The 22,280-nt window shown below is 40.8% G+C and overlaps 1 protein-coding gene across 1 annotated transcript in view; it reads left to right on the top strand.

Moving 5' to 3' along the window:
- LOC123751214 (uncharacterized) overlaps positions 1 to 22,280 on the top strand; it is an 81,022-nt gene that overhangs the window by 43,746 nt on the left and 14,996 nt on the right. The window contains exons 4-5 of the mRNA XM_069332409.1: positions 12,923 to 13,772; positions 14,587 to 14,685. Coding sequence (XP_069188510.1) covers positions 12,923 to 13,772; positions 14,587 to 14,685 — 949 coding nt within the window. The remainder of the gene's footprint in view (positions 1 to 12,922; positions 13,773 to 14,586; positions 14,686 to 22,280) is intronic.

The following is a 22,280-nucleotide window of genomic DNA, read 5'->3' as shown; positions in this document are numbered from 1 at the left end:
TGTTTACCCGGTCGATTCCCCTGAGGATTTTGTAGGTTATGATCATGTCCCCCCTTACTCTTCTGTCTTCCAGTGTCGTAAGGTGCATTTCCCGCAGCCTTTCCTCATAACTCATGCCTCTTAGTTCTGGGACTAGTCTAGTAGCATACCTTTGGACTTTTTCCAGCTTCGTCTTGTGCTTGACAAGGTACGGGCTCCATGCTGGGGCCGCATACTCCAGGATTGGTCTTACATATGTGGTGTACAAGATTCTGAATGATTCCTTACACAGGTTCCTGAACGCCGTTCTGATGTTATCCAGCCTCGCATATGCCGCAGACGTTATTCTCTTTATGTCGGCTTCAGGAGACAGGTTTGGTGTGATATCAACTCCTAGATCTTTCTCTCTGTCTGTTTCATTAAGTACTTCATCTCCTATTCTGTATCCTGTGCCTGGCCTCCTGTTTCCACTGCCTAGTTTCATTACTTTGCATTTACTCGGGTTGAACTTCAACAGCCATTTCTTGGACCATTCACTCAGTCTATCCAGGTCATCTTGTAGCCTCCTACTATCATCCTCTGTTTCAATCCTCCTCATAATTTTTGCATCGTCGGCAAACATTGAGAGGAACGAATCTATACCCTCTGGGAGATGTGTGTGTGTGTGTGTGTGTGTGTGTGTGTGTGTGTGTGTGTGTGTGTGTGTGTGTGTGTGTGTGTGTGTGTGTGTGTGTGTGTGTGTGTGTGTGTGTGTGTGTGTGTGTGTGTGTGTGTGTGTGTGTGTGTGTGTGTGTGTGTGTGTGTGTATGTGTGTGTGTGTGTGTGTGTCTGAGAAGCACGAACTGTCTGCAGAGATAAACAGTTTATCATATACAGAAGTAGACGTATGCCATGACGTTGGTAAGCGACCAGTTCGAAGCATAAATAAACAACTAAGAAGTTTTCAAGCACATTAGCAGCTCGATGCTTCAAGCACGAGCATATTATTATGACGGTCAAACACAATGACTTATAATACCTACTTCTACAACGAAGTTTCAAACTAATTTGCATAAGTAAAGATCAAATACAGCTAACACACATGCACACAAGAACATTTATAGCCAGCACTCCCTCACTTACCTATGACCAAGAGATTCCGACACAATACTATAACCAACAATATCACCAACTGTTAATAATAACCAAAGGATTACCAACATATTTATATATATATCATCCTTATTACTAAGTTTTCTTACCTTAATCCAAAGGAATCAATAACACTTGAAATCTACAGATTTGCATAAAATTAAAACAAGCAGATTCATAAGTACTTTTAACTTACAAATAATATAACCTTGACAATTTAAACCAACGGAAAATTCTGAACGAACGTCTACATCAATATATTATAATATGAGCACTAATAACTAATACAGTCATGTGCAGTAACACACAATAGCTATAGACACACGCTTATACCCACCATATTCATATTCACGTATGACCATCTAAGACACACACATACTTATAACCAATTCCTCAAACACAAATAACCAATTCATTTACTTGGACTTCCAAAAATACAAAAACTTAAACATCCTCTTTGAACCGAAAACCCCACAGGAAGTACGATTTCAAAAACCCCCACAACCATTACAAATCCCCTGCAGATTTAGTGACCATTCAGAGGTGTAAACAGCATGATGTGCGCAGCCGATTAATGTCTAACAGGTGCTAATACTGTGTGGGTGTTGGGATTGACCTCGCATTTATAACACAGTAAGCAGGCGGAGGGACTGGGAAGAGTTGGGGGGAAGGAGGTAGTTTCGTGTAATTATGTATTTTCCATATTTGTTGGAGAGCCAAATAAATGTAACCAAAAGAGGAGAGAGAGAGAGAGAGAGAGAGAGAGAGAGAGAGAGAGAGAGAGAGAGAGAGAGAGAGAGAGAGAGAGAGAGAGAGAGAGAGAGAGAGAGAGAGAGAGAGAGAGAGAGAGAAAGAGAGAGAGAAAAGAGAGAAAAGAGAGAGAGAGAGAGAGAGAGAGAGAGAGAGAGAGAGAGAGAGAGAGAGAGAGAGAGAGAGAGAGAGAGAGAGAGAGAGAGAGAGAGAGAGAGAGAGAGAGAGAGAGAGAGAGAGAGAGAGAGAGAGAGAGAGAGAGAGAGAGAGAGAGAGAGAAAAGGGAGGGTGGGAGACGAAGGGAGAGTTGATCTCCATAACTGTGATGTTCCTAAAGGTTCACCCACCGCAGCCATACACACAACTTTTAAATATTCATGTTTCCCTGAAATGTCTTTCAGAAAACTGTAAATAAATATTTTTTGCAATCATAGTATTATTTCTAGCAAAGATATGCCAGTGATATGCGAGTAAACCGGGAAAAATGAAAGCTCATACTAATTATATTCTTTCAAACGTCCGTTAACTATTTATTCAGCAGTAGATGTGGTCATGAAGCCAAGTAGCAACTAGCAGTTCATGAGACCAACGTGACATGCGAGGGCACTTAGTTCTTTTCTTAAAAATATGAGTTAAAGCCCTGTGATCTATATAAATGACAAAGTGCCGTTGGAAAAGATACGGTTCAAATTACCTGACACTTTCTACCACAGCCAAAGCCTTCCTATCCGTTGCAGAATAGCGGACCTCCAAACCCTTAACCTTCCTGCTAAAATGTGCTATTGGGTGAGGAAGACTGTCATTATCAGGTTGCATTAAGCACCCACCAATTGCTATGCCACTGGCGTCAGTGTGTACTTCCCACTCCTTATCAAAATCAGGTACTGCCAAGACTGGGGTTGTAACGAGTTGACTTTTTAATTTTGCATAAGCGTTATCATGCTCAGGTTTCCAAATGAATTTAACATTTTCCTTAGTGAGCTCAGTTAACGGTGCTGTTGTACTTGCAAAACCCTCAATGTGGCGACGGAAATATCCGGCTGACCCCAGAAACCTTCGAACATCCTTTGCTGTCTTAGGTGTAGGCATGTCAGCAATGGCACGACAGGAGTCGGGGTCAGCTCGGATACCGTCTGTGCTCACCAGGAATCCCAGAAACTTGAATTTCTGAGATGCCAGAGAGCATTTCCCCACATTGAGTTTGAAACCCGCCTTATCTAACAGTGTCAACGTCTCATTCAAATCTCGTAAGTGCTCATCAAACGTCCTGGAGTAGATAACCACATCATCCAGGGACGCTAATGAGTGCTTTCCCAAGACTGGGTCTAAGATGTAATTGATTGCCCTCTGAAATGATGAAGGCGCTGTCTTTAACCCGAAAGGCATCCGCTTGAATTAATAAGTATGAACCCCATCAGAGAAGGCGGTCTTCTCTCTATCCTTCTCAGCGACTGGGATGGCCCAATACGCAGATTTCGCATCCAGAGTGGAAAAGTATTTTGCTGCCCCAAACTGATCTATTATTTCTTGGATTCGTGGCAAAGGATACACATCACCTTTAGTAATTTCATTGATCTTTCGGTTGTCAACACAAAACCTATAACTACCATCCGGATATCCTTTATGGGACAGGTCTGGCGTGATATCAACCCCCAGGTCTTTCTCTCTCTGTGACTCTTGAAGTATTTCATCTCCCAAATGATACCTTGTATCTGGTCTCCTGCTTCCTACCCCTATCTTCATTACATTACATTTGCTTGGATAAAACTCTAACAGCCATTTGTTCGACCATTCCTGCAGCTTGTCCAGGTCGTCTTGAAGCCTCAAGCTGTTCTCCTTTGTCTTAATCCTTCTCACAATTTTGGCGTCGTCAGCAAACATTGAGAGGAATGAGTCTATACACTCTGAGAGATCATTTACGTATATAAAAAACAGGATAGGTCCGAGTACAGAGTCCTGTGGTACTCCACTGGTGACTTCACGCCATTCTGAGGTCTCAACCCTCACTGTAACTCTCTGCTTCCTATTGCTTAGGTACTCCCTTATCGACTGGAGCGCCCTACCAGTTACTCCTGCCTGTTTCTCCAGCTTATACATCAACCTTTTATGGGGTACTGTGTCAAAGGCTTTCCGACACTCAAAAAAATGCAGTCCGTCATCCTTCTCTTTCTTGCTTAATCTTTGTCACCTGATCGTAGAATTCTATCAAGCCTGTAAGGCAAGATTTACCCTCCCTGAACCCATGTTGACGGGTTGTCTCGAAGTCTCTTCTCTCCAGATGTGTTACTAGGTTTTTTCTCACAATCTTCTCCATCACCTTGCATGGTATTCAAATTAAGGACACTGGCCTGTAGTTCAGTTGCTCTTGTCTGTCACCCTTTTTGTATATTGGTACTACATTAGCAGTCTTCCATATTTCTGGTAGGTCTCCCGTTTCCAGTGACCTACTATACACTATGGAGAGTGGCAAGCAAAGTGTTCTTGCACACTCTTTCAATACCCATGGTGAGATTCCGTCCGGCCCAACAGCTTTTCTCACATCCAGCTCCAATAGGTGCTTCTTGACCTCATCTCTTGTAATTTCGAACCTTTCCAAGGTCACCTGGTTTGCTGCCACCTCTCCTAGCGCCGTGACTTCTCCATGTTCTATTGCAAAGTTCTCCAGGAACCTTTTATTGAGTTCTTCACACACCTCTTTGTCATTCTCTGTGTATCTGTCCTCGCCCACTCTATGTTTCATCACCTGCTCCTTCACTGTTGTCTTCCTCCTGATGTGACTGTGTAGTAGCTTTGGTTCGGTCTTGGCTTTATTAGCTATATCATTTTCATACTTTTTCTCAGCTGCTCTTCTCACATTAACATACTCGTTCCTGGTTCTCTGGTATCTCTCTCTACTTTCTGGTGTTCTGTTATTACGGAAGTTCCTCCATACCCTATTGTTCAGCTCATTTGCTTTCATATATTCCCTGTTAAACCACGGATTCTTCTTTTGCTTCTCTGTTTTTTCCTGTCGGGCTGGGCCAAACCTGCTTACAGCCTCCTGACATTTTTGGGTAACATAGTCCATCATGTCTTGTACGGACTTGGTTCTGAGTTCTGTGTCCCAATGTATATCCCATAGGAATTTATTTATCTCCTCATAGTTTCCCATTCGGTACGCCAGCCCTTTGTTTCCCAGTTCTTTTTTGGGGGTGATAATTCCCAGCTCAACCAGGTACTCAAAGCTCAATACACTATGATCACTCATTCCCAAGGGGGCTTCCAACTTAACTCCCTTTATATCCGACTCATTGAAGATAAATATCAGATCAAGCAAGGCTGGTTCATCCCCTCCTTTCATTCTTGTCGGTCCCTTGACATGTTGATTTAGAAAGTTTCTTGTTGCCACATCCAGCAGCTTAGCTCTCCATGTGTCTGGTCCTCCATGTGGGTCTCTGTTCTCCCAATCTATCTTCCCATGGTTGAAGTCTACCATAATTAGTAGTCTGGATCCGTTCCTGCTAGACACAGAAGCTGGTCTCTCTATTATTGATGGTGGCCAAGTTGTTTCTATCATATTCCTGTCTGGGTCTTCTGTCGTTCGGTGGGGGGTTATATATGACTACTACTATAATTTTCTGTCCTCCAGTTCCTATGGTGCCTGATATGTAGTCATTGAAACCTTCACAGTTCTGAATTACCATATCTTCGAAACTCCAACCTTCTCTTAGTAGCAAAGCTACACCACCTCCTCCTCTCCCTTCTCTCTCTTTCTTCACTACATAGTAGCCCCGTGGAAACACTGCGTTTGTGTGTGTGTGTGTGTGTGTGTGTGTGTGTGTGTGTGTGTGTGTGTGTGTGTGTGTGTGTGTGTGTGTGTGTGTGTGTGTGTGTGTGTGTGTGTTGTGTGTGTGTGTGTGTGTGTGTGTGTGTGTGTGTGTGTGTGTGTGTGTGTGTGTGTGTGTGTGTGTGTGTGTGTGTGTGTGTATTGTGTGTGTGTGTGTGTGTGTGTGTGTGTGTGTAGTGTTTGAGTATTCCATTTTGTAATAGACTCCGTTTAACAAAATATAAATCGTCCTATTAAGTCTATAAACTCGGTTATCAGGCTAAATTACCCCAACGTCAGCGAGGAGCTCTGCAAAACGAATCTGTCACACAAGGAAGGCAATGTGAGGGCAATCTTGGAACCGATTTTGCTGGCCCAGAGGAAATCCCGAATTCTGATTAGTAATCGGAATGAGTTCCTACTGCTCCCTCTCTTACCCTGGCATATGAACCTCAGTTCACATTAAAATGGCCTGAGATTAGTTGTGAGCGGTCTATACTCTTCCCCGATAAGGTTACATTGTTAAATTGCTGACGAGGAAGTTTGAAAAGTCGTGTACGATTGAGCAGCCGATAATTAGAAAGGAAATCGTTAGCTATCCTGACGACAGTAACAGCAGACTCATCAAGATACGAATATCTTTAGAAATGATGAGGAAGAACTTTTTACGCCAGTCGAGATTATATTTGAAAATATGGAGCGTTTCCATTTCAGAAAAATATCCTCTTTTTCACGTGCAAAATATTAGAGAGAAAGAGAGAGAGAGAGAGAGAGAGAGAGAGAGAGAGAGAGAGAGAGAGAGAGAGAGAGAGAGAGAGAGAGAGAGAGAGAGAGAGAGAGAGAGAGAGAGAGAGAGAGAGAGAGAGAGAGAGAGAGAGAAGGCGGGCTCACTTGTCCAGAAAAAATATATCTTTCTCGTTCAGAAACACGTTCATGAAATCTTCCACTGATCACATATATTACATTCGTCAATGAGTCTGTAGATACGTCTGTAGATCCAGATGTTGTTGGATTGAGTGCTCTTATCCTGTTCTCATATCTCAGTTCTTAAGTTTCTGATGCTACCCTTATAGCAAATATTTGTGGATTCTCTGTTTTGTTTCGCGATTTACAAAGTAGGAACTTCATGCCTGTGCAGCAAAATCTCGTACTGACTGACATATACTCTGAGAAAATGGTATGAATGTGTCCTTGCTCAGAATTCTAAATATCCTCCTTATGCTCAGCTGCTTCAAATTTGCAGAGAAGGTCCTTATACTCTTTTTGTTTCCTGCAGTTAGCTTTCCTGGCCCCCTGTCACCTCTTCCAGACAGCATTACATTAAAGTGCATAGGCTTGAAATCCATTAGCATTTATCTATTCTTTAACTTTTAATAACAGGTGAACAGACATTCGAAATATGAAGGTACCTGACTGTTCTATCAATTACTCCACAGATGATAATGCATTCCGCATTGAAGGCATGATTACGGAACATTAAACATAATGGCAGAGCGATTTGGAACTGACAACGGGCGCGCGGCGGACCGGTATATCTGGGATCCAGGTGTTTCTAACGTGTTTCTACCACGCCAGGTTATATTTATTAGTGTCACTGAAAGGCAAATGTTGCAAACAGGTCTGGAAACTTTTCGGATAGGTAATATCCTTAAAATGTTTAGAGGCTGTTAATGAAAACTATTTTGGAGGTTAGTGGCTGTTATTGGTTATCCATGTTACTTTCGAACATGTTACTGTTTACAATATTGGTTATAAAACGTTGTATCCAATAATGTAAACCAATTATCCAATTATTTCTAGTATTAGATATGCAATGTAGTTGTCCAGTAAGCCAGTTATTAATGCAAGTATTATTTATAAATAAACTGTTACATTAAATTATCATTCCTAACACTAGTTACACATGCACTCGCATAATAATATATATTTATTATTACTGGTTATAAACTTAGGTAAATGGTTAGGTATACATTTACAGAAGCGCACTTGTTACTTAATATACTAAATTGTCCATATGTTGCTTATAATTGCTTTATAATTATAGAATATAAGTACATCATATAATTGCATAAATTATATAATTCGTATATATAATTAATTATATCTATCATCAATGCTGAAAAAATAATTTTGTTATAAAAATACGAATATATATATATATATATATATATATATATATATATATATATATATATATATATTATATATATATATATTTATATATATATATATATATATATATATATATATATATATATATATATATATATATATATATATATGTATACATATATATATATATATATATATATATATATATATATATATATATATATATATGTATACATATATATATATATATATATATATATATATATATATATATATATATATATATATATATATATTATATATATATATATATATATATATATATATATATATATATATATATATATATAATTGGGATGGCCTGGTCCTTGACCAGGGATGAACCAGGACCAGGGATGGCCTGGTCCTCGACCAGGCCATCAACCCCCAGGAATCTGCCCGTAGCAGCTGTCTAACTCCCAGGTACCTATTTACTACTAGGTAACAGGGCATTAGGGTGAAAGAAACATTTTGCCCATTTGTCTTGTCTCCGCCTTCACCGGGGATTGAACCCGGAACCTCAGGACTACGAATCGTAAGCGCAGTCCACCCAGCTGTCAGGGTACTGGATGCTATGAAAGATGTTTGTTCTGCCAAGAGAAACATTTAATGTACCACTGCTCAAATTTTCCTGATTGTGACACCCGTGTTGAGCGACTCAAAGATTTGCAACATTGCACGAGGTGCCTCAGGAAACATAACATCCTCGACTGTGAGACCCAATTACACAACTGTAATAGGTGTAGCAAGAGACACTAAAACAAAGTCTTCAAACTCTAAAGTGGAAGATAGCATTCCCACCACTGTACAGTTTTGCAAGGTGCGAGAGAAAATCAGTGTTCAAGCGGCAGAGTCCAAAAGAAATGCGACTTTGCCTACTGCCCAAATTACCATCCAGAAAAAGATGGCCAAGGTCCATACCCGTTGGTTGTTTGACCAAGGATCCCAGAGAACTTGTCACTAAAAGGGTGGCAAATGAACTACAATTAAGGCCTGTAGCCCAGATGACAATCAATATCCCAGGGTTTCTAACAGATACAGGACCTCAAGTCTACCAGGTGGTACAACCATTAGTACGATTAGGCAGCAACGTCTGTCAAGTAAAAGCCATTGGGGTGGACAAAATACCAGCAGACCTACACGTATATGGTCTGGGAGCAACAGCCAAATTTCTGAGAAATATAGGAATTAAATTGGCAGATAATATTAAGTCTGATCACCTCACCGACTTCGGTATCCTTGTAGGTACAATCTACTACCATCGATTCATCGGTAGCCCTACTAAATATCAGGGCATAACCATGTTAAATTCTGAAGGTGGCAAATTACTCTCAGGCCCAGTATTAAGCCTGAGGAGACCTATGCCTGTAGATAAACAACACCAGTAGTAATCTAAATTTGTCACCTGATTATATATCTCCAGTATCATTATACTAAGAAGATTACAGCTGACTATAGCAAAAGAGGTTGATCTTATTATCATCATTTAAAGTTAAAGATGAGTTCATTTGACCTCAGTGGCAAATCAGTGAGCAGTAATCCTAAACAGCTACAAGTCTGCGACCAATGTCACTGAACCCACTGCAGTCTCAGAACCATACTTGACTTTAATGATTGAATATACAATTCTCTGAATCAACTAACTAAATTAAACCCCGATTAATCCATCTACAGACTTTGATACATTTATTACTTAATCAAGATGAATTCCATGGGCCTCACTGTTTATATATCAGTGACCAGTTACCTGAACAAGCTTCAAGTTATTATAACTAATGTCACTGATCTCACTGCAGTCCCTGAATCCTTGACTGTAGTACTTGATCACATTCAGTCCTCTGGGTTAAATAATATGTAATTTGGTTAGAATTTTAGCCTCCCAAAAGAGTTAACAGGGAAATGAAATCACATTAGACTTCAAACCCCTGCAACTCTAGTACGGGACATCCGTCCTGTACGAAGAGACACAAATTTGTGATTACTAATTATTAACATCAAATTAATCTAATAATTCGAAGTAGGAGTCTCTCTCTCTCTCTATCTCTCTCTCTCTCTCTCTCTCTCTCTCTCTCTCTCTCTCTCTCTCTCTCTCTCTCTCTCTCTCTCTCTCTCTCTCTCTCTCTCTCTCTCTCTCTCTCTCTCTCTCTCTCTCTCTCTCTCTCTCTCTCTCTCTCTCTCTCTCTCTCTCTCTCTCTCTCTCTCTCTCTCTCTCTCTCTCTCTCTCTCCCTCTCTCTCTCTCTCTCTCTCTCTCTCTCTCTCTCTCTCTCTCTCTCTCTCTCTCTCTCTCTCTCTCTCTCTCTCTCTCTCTCTCTCTCTCTCTCTCTCTCTCTCCCTCTCTCTCTCTCTCTCTCTCTCTCTCTCTCTCTCTCTCTCTCTCTCTCTCTCTCTCTCTCTCTCTCTCTCTCTCTCTCTCTCTCTCTCTCTCTATCTCTCTCTCTCTCTCTCTCTCTCTATCTTTTACCTCTATCTCTTTATGTCATTATTATACTTCATTGATCACTACTAACACGCTTGACTCCTCATTCTTTAACCAGTTCTCTCTATAAATATAGTCTATTAGAGAGCTAAACACAAGGCGCCCAGCAAATGGTTCCAGTAATGCTTTGTGCCCACTAGACGCCACTGTGCGCGCCGTTCATCAGGCCTGGCAAAAAATAACTCCTCGGTAGTGTCGGGAAGGGTGTATAAGTCACGTCAGGGTGTCCAGGTTGGTGGAGGGTGGGTGATAGGTGGGGGTTAAATAGGTGCTGGGGATTATGATTGCAGGGGTGGGGGGGTGTGACTTGTGGGCTTGTGACTTGTGGGCGTGTGTGTAGCCTGTGGGCGGGTTGTTGAGTATTGGTGCGTTGTTAGGGCGGAAATGGGGGGATTGGGGAGTGTTTGAGGTGTGAGTGAGTGAGTACTTGATTTGTTAAATGGTGAACTGACTGGATGGCTTGACTGTTGACTGTTTTGATTGCTGGTTGGCCATCTCTCTGACCATAATGCTAGTTATGTGGTTTAGTTGCTAACTGGATTACCTTCTGGTTGGGGTAGCAACATGGCTGGCTGGCTGGCTGAATATCTGCTAGGTGACACACAGAAATCACAGTATGTTCCGTAGAACTTCGGTTTGAACTCCTTTTGACCATGTCGTAGCTCAGTCGATTAAGGCAGCGTCTGGGATGCTCGCGGACGCAGGTTCGAATCCTCGTCACGGCCTTTGTGGATTTGTTCATCTGCTAGGTGACCTTCTGGATGGCTATCTGACTAGGTGATTGACTGGATATCTGGTTAAATGGGCATCTGGCTGCAAGATATCTAACATCGTAGTTATGTGACTTCCTAGCCAGCTGACTTCCTAGCCATTTGGCTGCCTATCCATCTGGCTAGAGGGGTGTGGTGCTGAACGAGCCTGGGCTTATAGCGTGCAGGTATTGACTCCGCCACCAGCTCTGCTCCTATCACCCCGTCCCCCACCACCACCACCGACCACAACGCACTCTCATTTCTACCCTGCTCCCCCTTCCATCCCTTCATTTCACATCCCTCTCAGCCCCTCTCACCACGAACCTTCCTCATCTCTCACATCCCCTCCCACCACGACCCATCCTCATCCCTCTCAGCCCCTCCCACCACAACTCTTCCTCACAACCTTTATTCTTTTACATATTTCTTTACAAAACATTCAGAATCCTGAACCATAGATCATAAATGAAATAATCTTTAACAAACAAGTCTTAGTGTCAAGTCCAAACTGCGTCTTGGTTAAACTTGTGTTATAAGTGATGTTAAAAGGCAAGATTTTAGTCTCCTCATTTTGGGTGTTGTGTAGATAAGTAGACTCTTTAAGTGTTGGTTTATGAGAGCAACTTCAAGAGTGCAAGAAAACTATTGTGTGCTGAAATTATTTTCCTATTTAGATATAAGCCTTTAATCGACTGTTTTACTGGCATAGATATGTGTGAATGCATTTATATGTAGACAAATCAAAATGGATCTCCATTTCTTCACATTCTTCCCCGGCAGTATTTGACCAAGACTTCTGATATTGCATCAGAAAATATTTCGTTACAAAGTCTGGTGGTGCTTGATTAAAGACAGGCAGGAATATTCAATCGGGAACACAGTCCCAACACAAGATCGAATAGATGGGAATGTGGCAACCAGCAATCAGGAAAATGCTGACCAACTGGAAGACCATTCAGCTGACAAGATACTGGCGCCTGGGCTAGAACGTAAATCTCCACAGCTTGATTCAAGCACGCTGTCCAGTTTTTAGTAGTGGTTATTGAACAGGTTTAAATTAACTGCCTTCTTAAAATCACTCAGGATAGGTAGAGCGGTTAGGCCGGAAATGGTCAGCCATACATTGTTACACAGTTGTGAAAACCTATTTGTTTGCCTTTCACTCGTCTTCACAAACTCTGCAATTATCAAGGAATATAGAAGGCATATGTAGTTCTAATCCGAAAGAGCCGTTCATTGATCGGATAATGATTAAATTCTTGAGACTATAATCTCACAACAAATACAGACTTTTGTTTTAATCACATCGGTTACTGTGATCGACAATATGGTTTCAGAAAATGCCGTTCATTTGCTGACGTTTTGTTGAACTTCTCCAAATGGTATTAATTACTGTATGACTCTAAGATAAGCTACGTTGTTGCACTGGACATTCCAGAGGAACGGGTATGCCACACTCGACTACTAGCAAAGCTTCAAGCACTAGGCTATCTCAGGCTTCATCTTGCAGCTAATAAGAGACAACTTTAAAAAAAAGTACTCTCAGGGTAGTCCGTAATGAAGCAATATCTGAGTCACTTAATTGGCACCCGCTTTCCTCGGGAGAATCAGATTGGTTCCTTCTTGTGGAATATCTACTTAATCCATCACTTATTAAACATGCTGACATTTCAATAATTCCAAAACTTGCAAATTAGTAGCCAATACCACAAAATAAAAAATTAATTAATAAGAATATAACATTAACAACAATTGCAATATTATAGTAGAGGACAAATTTAATTAATAGTCACAGTTATTTATGCTTCAATTCTAACAAATCTTGAATGAGGCGAGTAATCACAACACATAATAAAAACACCATATTCTTTTCCCAGGTATCGTGGATCAGAGGCCGTGACCTGCAAGTGCTTTCTACAGGTCGAGTCACCTTCTCCACCGACTTGCGGATCTCCGTTCTGTCTGGCACAACAAAATTCAAGACCAGGAAATCTCGCTCACTCTCCCGTGCGTACAGTCGTGGGTATGTCGCCGACGTACCCAACAGCACGTATGTTGATCCAACGGGTGAGCGACTGGCTAAATGCCACCACTGTACCTATCATTCTCATTACCCATGTGCCAACTTCGTGAACAAAAGTGACTTCGAACAAGAAACGAGCACCAAAAGACAAATTTCCCGCAGAGACTCCAATCCATTTCCTAATGCGGGTCAAAATTTCCAGGACTCTCAGTTCAGTATTCGTCGGAGAAGATACAAGAGAAAAGAGAGACGAAATAGGGTAAAACTGACTCATATCAGAGGTAATGTACCTGAGAGAAACATTTATCGACCAGAGACGCACGGAAGCAAGCGTCGTAACCGCAGAGAGAATATCTTCAACTACTGGAATACGGAGTATCACCACCACTCCAAGAACCATAAGCAATTCACCGGAAGAAAGCATACCAAGCGAGACCAATCATTCGATAAATTCCCCAAAAGCGGAGAACCACAAGCTTACGCCCAGTACAACAGCCCCATCGCCATATACCCCCAAGGACCATTCACCCAGGGCATGGAGAAAAAGGGGGCCCAACCCGGCCCTAATTACATCGAAGGCGTTTGGGAGCCCGAGGACTACACCCTTCAGATCAAGTACATCAAACCGGAGGACTCTGGCACCTACATCTGTCAGATCAACACTGAGCCCAGGATATCGCAAGTCGTTCACCTCAACGTTGTCAGTGAGTATTTTTGCAGCGTTGATATTACGTCTTAACGCTATGGGTCTGGATCTCTCAAAAAGTTGTGAATCAAGTATCTGTAAACGTTGTTTTGTCTGTCAAAGTTGAGAGAAGTATGTGTTAACGATATGGGTAAGTATCTGTCAACGTTGTTATCAAGCTTATAGAACTTTAAAGTTTTTAGTGCAGTTAACCTCTACAGGGTTATTGAGTCGTATCTATCTCTTGAAAGTTATTAAGGCTTATCAACCTCTCGAGGAATATTAAGATCTGAACACCGATGAAGAGTTATTAGGCCTATCAACGACTTGAGGGATGTTAAGGTCTTTCAACCTCTCGTGGCTTATTAAGGCCGTCTCAACCTCTTGAATGCAATTAAGGTCTACACAATAGATGACTGACCAACCAGAAGAGTATATTACTCAAGTCGATATTGAATCGACTTGAGAATGGTCCAGGACGGACCGAAACGTCGTCGTCCCTTCAATTTCTAGTGTGTGGTCTGGTCAACATACTTCAGCCACGTTATTGTGACTCATCGCCTGCAGAAGAGTATACTTTAGTCCAGAATATACTAGAGGCCTAAAGTAACTCTCAGTGTTTATACACCGGGAAGCGGGTTACACCTCTCAGTGTGTGTGTGTGTGTGTGTGTGTGTGTATATATATATATATATATATATATATATATATATATATATATATATATATATATATATATATATATATATATATATATATTAATATAATGGCACTATATTACCTGCGATTAACATCTACCGTCCACTGAACCCCGCCTTGTTACTCCTCTTCAGAGATGCAAGCGGAGATCGTGGGCAGCAACGAACTGTACGTTAAGGCCGGAACTCTCGTCACTCTGGCGTGCAGAGTGAACCATGGAACTCTAATGCCTGGTAAGTCCCTCATAATACCATACACAGTATTAATTTAACAGAGTGTATTCGCTCATCGGTCGATGATGATTGTTCCAAAGGCAACGTTCAACCCCCAGCCCTTAGCAAGACTTATGAACAGGAATAGGTTAGGTTAGTTATAGTTATATTTGGTTAGGTTAACTTGTTAGAGTTAGGTTAGGATATTTTATAATGTATTCTTTTAAACAAATTGCGCAGCGCCCCTTTGGGAATATTATCCGCATATTGATGAACCAGACATCAGCAGTATTATAATATATTCACTGAACCATATCACGAAATAGTCTGTTCTGCCAATTAAAATGTTGCGGACTAATGAAACAACGGAATAATATAATATAATATAATAATATAATATATAATATAATATAATATAATATAATATATATAATATAATATAATATAATATAATATAATATAATATAATATAATATAATATAATATAATATAATATAATATAATATAATATAATATAAATATATAATATAATATAATATAATATAATATAATATAATAATATATATAATATAATATATATGGACTTCACACACGGTCGTTACACGAGTGTCTGCGACTGACCTTCTCTGTGCGGGTGACTGTAGTAATGTGGGAATACTTAAAGTAAAAATAAAACAAATTAGGGAAGATGAGGGTCCAAGATCGGCCATTCCGTCGCCGCTTTCCTGTCTCTATATGAGGAATGGGTTACTTGTGTTCAAACAAGTTACTGTCATCCGTGCTAAATTAGTTGCTAAAAACAGTTCTGTAATTATGTATATTGCCATTAATAAAATCGTTGAAATTCCAGAGCTCGTGCAAATGAAACACCTTCTCCCGTAGCTAAATTTGGAACATCATATTTGGTTGTGCATTCTTGAGGAATGGGCTTCTAAAGACGCTAAATACGGGTAGTTACAACGTGTGGACCTTGTAAAATGCTCACCAATCATATGTCTTTTGTGTTGATGAATACCCCAGTTTGACCGCCCCGAGGATATTAACGCCTAATAGAAGTATACAAACATTACACACCGATGTCGAAGGTGGTGGTAGCGTAGACAGCGAGGATATCATGCTTGGTGATCGTATACACTCCCTTGTTGCTATAACATTATTATCAGCGGCATTATTATTATTATTATTATTATTATTATTATTATTATTATTATTATTATTATTATTATTATTATTATTATTATTATTATTATTATTATTGGTATTATTATTATTATTATTATTATTATTATTATTTTATTATTATTATTATTATTATTATTATTGGTATTATTATTGTTATCATTAAAATTATTTGAATTAAAATTAATGCAATTATTATTTTATGCTGTTAATTATATCAATAGCATCTTTAAGACAAAGAAATTTCGCTGAGATATAAATGAGAAAATCAACGGAAGCACCGAGGTGATTGCTGACCTTACCACTGCACCGCCTACAAGCGACTAAGTGGAAGCCTCAATACTTTCTGTGGATTCAGTGGATTCCCAGATTGTATTATTTAAAACAAGTCTTGGTACAGGGGCTTAAGGTGAGCGGCTGGGAGTTCCTTCGTCGCCGGTTCGAGCCTTCTCAGTGCTCCAGTGGATTTTCTCAATAGTATCTCTGTTATCCATATTGTTTTATTTTTAATATTATTTTAATAACTATCATTAAGATTTTATTTTTAAACGCCTATAATAATGGCTATATTGCCCTATCCGCAACTTAGGGTCAAGGACAAACGTATATCTACTTTGTCAAAAAGTTATCTGCATTATTGAAAACATTCCTTAATTATGCAAGAGATATCTTCTTCATCCAAAAGACACCTTCATTATCCAAAGTAAGCTTTCATTATTCAAAAAGACATCTTCAATGTTCAAAAGATATCTTTATAATTTAAAAGATATCTTCATCTCCCAAGTCGTTTGATGGATTACTGAATATCAATGGTATCAGAACAGATGGTGGGTGTGGATATACAGAGTGAGTCAGGGCGGACACAGGATGAGTCAGAAACGGTGGGTGGTTTACGTGTGTGAAACGGAGAGAGAGAGAGTGAGAGAGAGAGAGAGAGAGAGAGAGAGAGAGAGAGAGAGAGAGAGAGAGAGAGAGAGAGAGAGAGAGAGAGAGAGAGAGAGAGAGAGAGAGAGAGAGAGAGAGAGAGAGAGAGAGAGAGAGAGAGAGAGAGAGAGAGAGAGAGAGAGAGAGAGAGAGAGAGAGAGAGAGAGAGAGAGAGAGAGAGAGAGAGAGAGAGAGAGAGAGAGCAAAAGAGATAAAGAGAGAGCCACAGAGATAAAGATAGAACAATAGAGATAAAGAGAGATCAATAGAGATAAAGATAGAGCAAGAGAGATAAAGAGAGTAGTGCAGAAAATATAGAGAGCAATAAAGATAGAGACAAAGATAGCTCAGTATACAAAACAGAAATACAAATAAAACACACCCAGCATGGACACGCCTGAATGATATATGATCCCATGCATTCACTACCGCCAATATCACCGGCACCGAGGCTTCGAGACAAAAGGTGGACGAAACGACGTATCGATGTCACCCACAATACCCCCGCAGGCGTCACTAGCAGCAGTAATATTCTGGTATTGGTGACGCCACGAAATAGAACAAGTCTGCTAGCGTTCATTACAAATATAATGGTTGAATATCATATACTCCTGGGTGATTCTTGGCATCTTACTGCTGCGATTTCGCGTTTCCTGGATGATTGGTTTGGCTTGTGTACTCGCCTAGATGTGCTGCCTGGGGATGTGATTCAGGTTTGTATGTGTGTGTGTGTGTGTGTGTGTGGTGTGTGTGTGTGTGTGTGTGTGTGTGTGTGTGTGTGTGTGTGTGTGTGTGTGTGTGTGTGTGTGTGTGTGTGTGTGTGTGTGTGTGTGTGTGTGTGTGTATGTATGCAACCACTTATTAGTTCATTTGTATTCGAAATAAATTATTTTGTTAGATAACAATTCAATCAATTTGGGAAAACTTCCTTCTGCAAATTCACACTCTCATTCTTTCTAGCACTATTTCTTATGCTCTCTACTAACATTGTTCATTCCAGTTAATACCACTGTTATATATATATATATATATATATATATATATATATATATATATATATATATATATATATATATATATATATATATATATAATTTTATACTTATACTTATTAGTATTACAACTTATACTTATAATTAATATCATTCCTAGCTCCTTATGCCTCACTTCCTCGCAATCTCCAGGCCTCAATCCTGCCACACATCCCTGAGCAATATTCTCTCGTGTCAATGGACACGACCGTAAATCCTATTGAGACAAGCCTGGCCATCCTCCTACGGCACTGCGCAGCCCAGAATGGCCTCGGATGCTGATGTTCTTGAGTAGCCAAAGAGAGCCTGATCTCCATTACTCACGACGCTCGCGTTTCTATGCGTTCATCGAAGTGAAGATGGCGCTGAAGGAGTCTCGATGTGTTTTAATTGAGATCGTTGTGACTGGAGGTTCTTGTTTATGGCACGAGGTGAAGGTGACAATATGACAACGATGGCAATAATAAATGAAAAAAATAATTGGTAAGATGACAGTAATATGATAAACACGAAGAAGATAATAATAATAATAATAAAAATAATAATAATAATAATAATAATAATAATAATAATAATAATAATAATAATAATAATAATAATGTTTTTATTATTATTATTAGGCAACTCCATAGTCTCCTGAGACTGATGGATGCCTACTATTACTAATAAAAATAAGACGACAATGAGAGGCACAACAAGAAAGTCGTTAGAAAACGACTAATAAAATGGAAAATAAGACTGCAAATGAAATAACTAAAATGAAAAATAACAACGAATATAATGAATAAAGACGATTTGAAAATATTTTGAAAATAAGGTAAGAATTTAAAAACAAGAAGTTAGGACTAAAAAGTTGATGACCTTCAATGTTGCCTGGAGTGAGGCGTGTGGGATTTCGTTCCTCCTTCTGTCGCCTACTTTCGCCTCCTTTTTTCTCTTTCCTCTTGATCATATTCTTCATCGTTCTCCTTCTCTTCCTTTGTTTTCCTCCTCCTATTTCTCCTTATTCCTACCTCCACCTCCTATTCCTCCTCCTCCTCCTCCTACTCCTTTTACTACTACCACTACTACTATTACCATTACTATTACTATTACTACTTCTATTATTATTGCTACTACTACTACTACTACTACTACTACAATTACTACAACTACTACTACCACAACTACTATTACCATTACTATTACTATTACTACTTCTATTATTATTACTACTACTACTACTACAATTACAACAACTACTACTACCACAACTACTATTACAACTAGTACTACAATCCCCTCCTGAACCTTCCTCCTCCTCCTCCTGCCTGATGGGATTCGGTCACGTCACAGGACATTCCAACTCCAGTCTTTACATGTAACGTTTCGCTTAAGTCCACACACTTAATTCATTTAGCTGTGAACTTACGTCTTGTCTGCCTAACCTTTGTTAATACCCCTTCATGAGAGACTTGCAACGATGTTTATTGCAAAGAAAACTGAATTTCTGTGATTAAGATCTAAGAACGGCCTTTGATTGTGGAAGGAAATTACATGTATTTTAGAAACTCAGGTGCACGTTGTAGTTAGCAAATTATCCCTTAGAAGGACGAAATGTGAGAGTGCTGAAATTTGTCTTGAGTGGGCTTTAGGCCACCGTGTTTTAAAATTCAGGTCGAGATCTTTCAGTATTGGATTTCTGTTGTATAATTAGTATTGAATACTATATGTCTCTTTTCTTCATATATGCTCATTGCGTAGGTCACAGACACAGGGAATTGAATTAAAAATGTTAACTGTTTTCACAGCTGTTTTCTTCATTGTTTAAAGCCACAAGAATTCAACCATTTGATGTTAATTTGGAAACAAATATCTCACATGTACGACATTGCAAACTGCTCGCCCTGATTGGTAGTGAACATCAGAAGGACACGAGCGGGTGGCATGTGAAATCATCAGTCTAATGATCATTTGATGGTCATGACAGCCGGAGGTGAAGAGGCAGCATCTGTTTAAAGAATGAATTTCCATTCCCTAGGTCAATGGGAATCAATAGAGAGCATCTGTTTAGATCGGGATGTTAGAAGGCGTCCGTCAATCCCATGGCTTTATGGAGTTGTGCCCTGGGTGTCTGGTTGGGTGCAACGTCTGCTGTGGCTGTGAAGACCATCCCGCAGCGAGTGCAGATAAACGCCAAAGCAGTTGCGTCGGTCAGTGATTTCCTTTGACTTTCAAAGTCGGGAAGTCTTCAGACTTCCTCTGAGGTCTCTTTACCCTCTGTCTGCTTCTTCAGTTCGCCCTCGAATTTCTGGAGTCCCTTTCGCTCTTTGTATCTCCAGGCAGATCTATCCGCAGCTGCTGTTTCCCAAGTGTTGATGTTCAGCTGCTTGAGGTCGCGTTTGTAGGCATCTTCGAAACGCAGCTGGGGCCTCCGGTGGGCTTCTTTCCTGATGCCAGTTCTTCATACAAGAGGTCCTTCAGTATGCGGACATCTTCCATGCATGTGGCTTGTCCCAGCCACCGCATGCGTCTCTGAGTCAGGAAAGTGAACATTAAAGGGATTCCTGTTCTCTCAAGCACTGTTTTTTGGTGACGTGGTCTCTGCATGTGATGTCAAGGATGCATCTCAGGTTTCGCTTGTGGAAGGTATTGGGCCCTGCACTCTCGCCCTCCTGGCGAGAGTGCAGGGCCCAGGATTCCGAGCAATAGAGAAGATTACTCACCACACATGCCATGTAGATCTGCGCCATGGTGTTAGATTGGCATTTGCCCAAACGCGTTTTGTTAGCCTGGCCAGTGTTGTTGCGGCCTTCCTGATACGCCTGTTGAGCTCAGGTCCAGGGAAATGGTGTCTGAGATAGTGGAGCCCAGGTATACAAACTCGTGGACCGCCTCCATCTCGCAGTCTATGATGTTTATTCAGGGTAACTCATTGATGTCTTGTCCCATCTCCTGTGTCTTCTTCAGGCTGATTGTCAGGTTAAATGCGGAGTAGGAAGGGGCAAAGCGGTTGAGTAGCTGCTGCAGACCTTCTGCTGTATGTGTGGTGATCGCTACATCATCGGCAAAGAGAAAGTTCCTGAGGATAATCATCTGTACTTTCGTCTTTGCTCGGAGTCTAGATAGATTAAAGAGCTTTCCATCAGAACTTGTTCAGAGATAGATGTCCTCTGTGGTTGATCTAAAGACATGCTTGACAAAGATAGCAAAGAAGATGCCAAACATGGTTGGTGCAAGGGACGCATCCCTGTTTAATACCTCTGTTGATGTTAAATGGTTCAGACGTTGAGCTGTCGTACATGACCGTGCCCTTCATGTCCTCGTGGAACAATTGTGTCATGTTGAGTAGGGTGGGTGGGCACCCAATTTTGGCCAAGATCTTGAAAAGTTCGTCACTGCTTACGAGGTCGAAGGCTTTTGTAAGGTCAATGAAGGCGATGTAGAGGGTTTCTCTCTGCTCCTTGCACGTTTCGTGAAGCTGTCTCAGGAAGAACATCATGTCAGTGGTCGACCTCTCGATTCTGAAACCGTACTGTGATTCTGGATAAACTCTTTCAACAGAATCTGGAGCCTGACCTAGATGAAGAGTTTGCCGACGACGCTGAGGAGGGAGATGCCATGATAGTTGTTGCAATAGCTTCTGTCACCTTTATTTTTGTAGAGAGTGTTGATGTTCGCATCTCCCAAGTCTTGTGGTACCGAGCCTCCCCTCCAGCACTGGTACAGAAGTTTATGAAGCTCATTTTTAAGTGTTCCTCGAGCGCACTTGAGAACTTCAGGCAGAATGTTGAAGGGCTCCTGGGGCCTTCCCCGAGAAAAAGGAAATCAGTGCTTTCTCAACTTCTTTCACAGTCGGTTCAAGGTCAAGTTCTTCCATGGTGGGCAGACACTCTAATGCATCCAGGGCCTCTACGCTGACCAAGTTCTCTCTGGAGCTAGAGTTCGGAGTAATGTTCCACCCTATGATTCATCTGTTGATCACGATCTTTAATGATCTCTTCAGTGCCTGACTTCAGAGAAACTGTCCTGTTTCATGTAGGGTCTGTTTCCTGTTTGATCCCTTCGAACATGCCTCTTATGTTGCCGACGGTGGCCGCAGTCTGGATGCTGGAACAGAGTCGGAGCCAGTAATCGTTAGCACAGCACCTTGCAGTTTGATGAACTTTACTGCGGGCATGAAGAAGGGCCTGTAGGTTACTTTCTGAGGGAAGGTTCTTGTAGGCTGCTGAGAGCTCGTCACTTTTCCTCTAAAAGGGGTAACAGTTCCTCTGCACTGGCCTCGAACCATTCTGCCGACTTGTTCAGCATCTTTCCGAAGGTGGATATGGCAGTGCTGAAAATGGTGCCCCTGAGGTGTGACCACCTTCCACTTGCGCTATCGCAAGGTCGGTCCAGGATGGACGTTTACTGGCAGAGCAGTGAACTCCTCCACCTTGAGAGGATCACGTGTCTTGTTTACATTAATGCGTGGTCTTCCCTCCTTCTTTGTTCTGTGGATTT

Source organism: Procambarus clarkii, chromosome 27 (assembly GCF_040958095.1).
Source record: "Procambarus clarkii isolate CNS0578487 chromosome 27, FALCON_Pclarkii_2.0, whole genome shotgun sequence".
Classification (NCBI taxonomy): domain Eukaryota; kingdom Metazoa; phylum Arthropoda; class Malacostraca; order Decapoda; family Cambaridae; genus Procambarus; species Procambarus clarkii.
The sequence above is the reverse complement of the archived record's forward strand: the minus strand, read 5'-3'. Positions and strand labels throughout refer to the sequence as shown.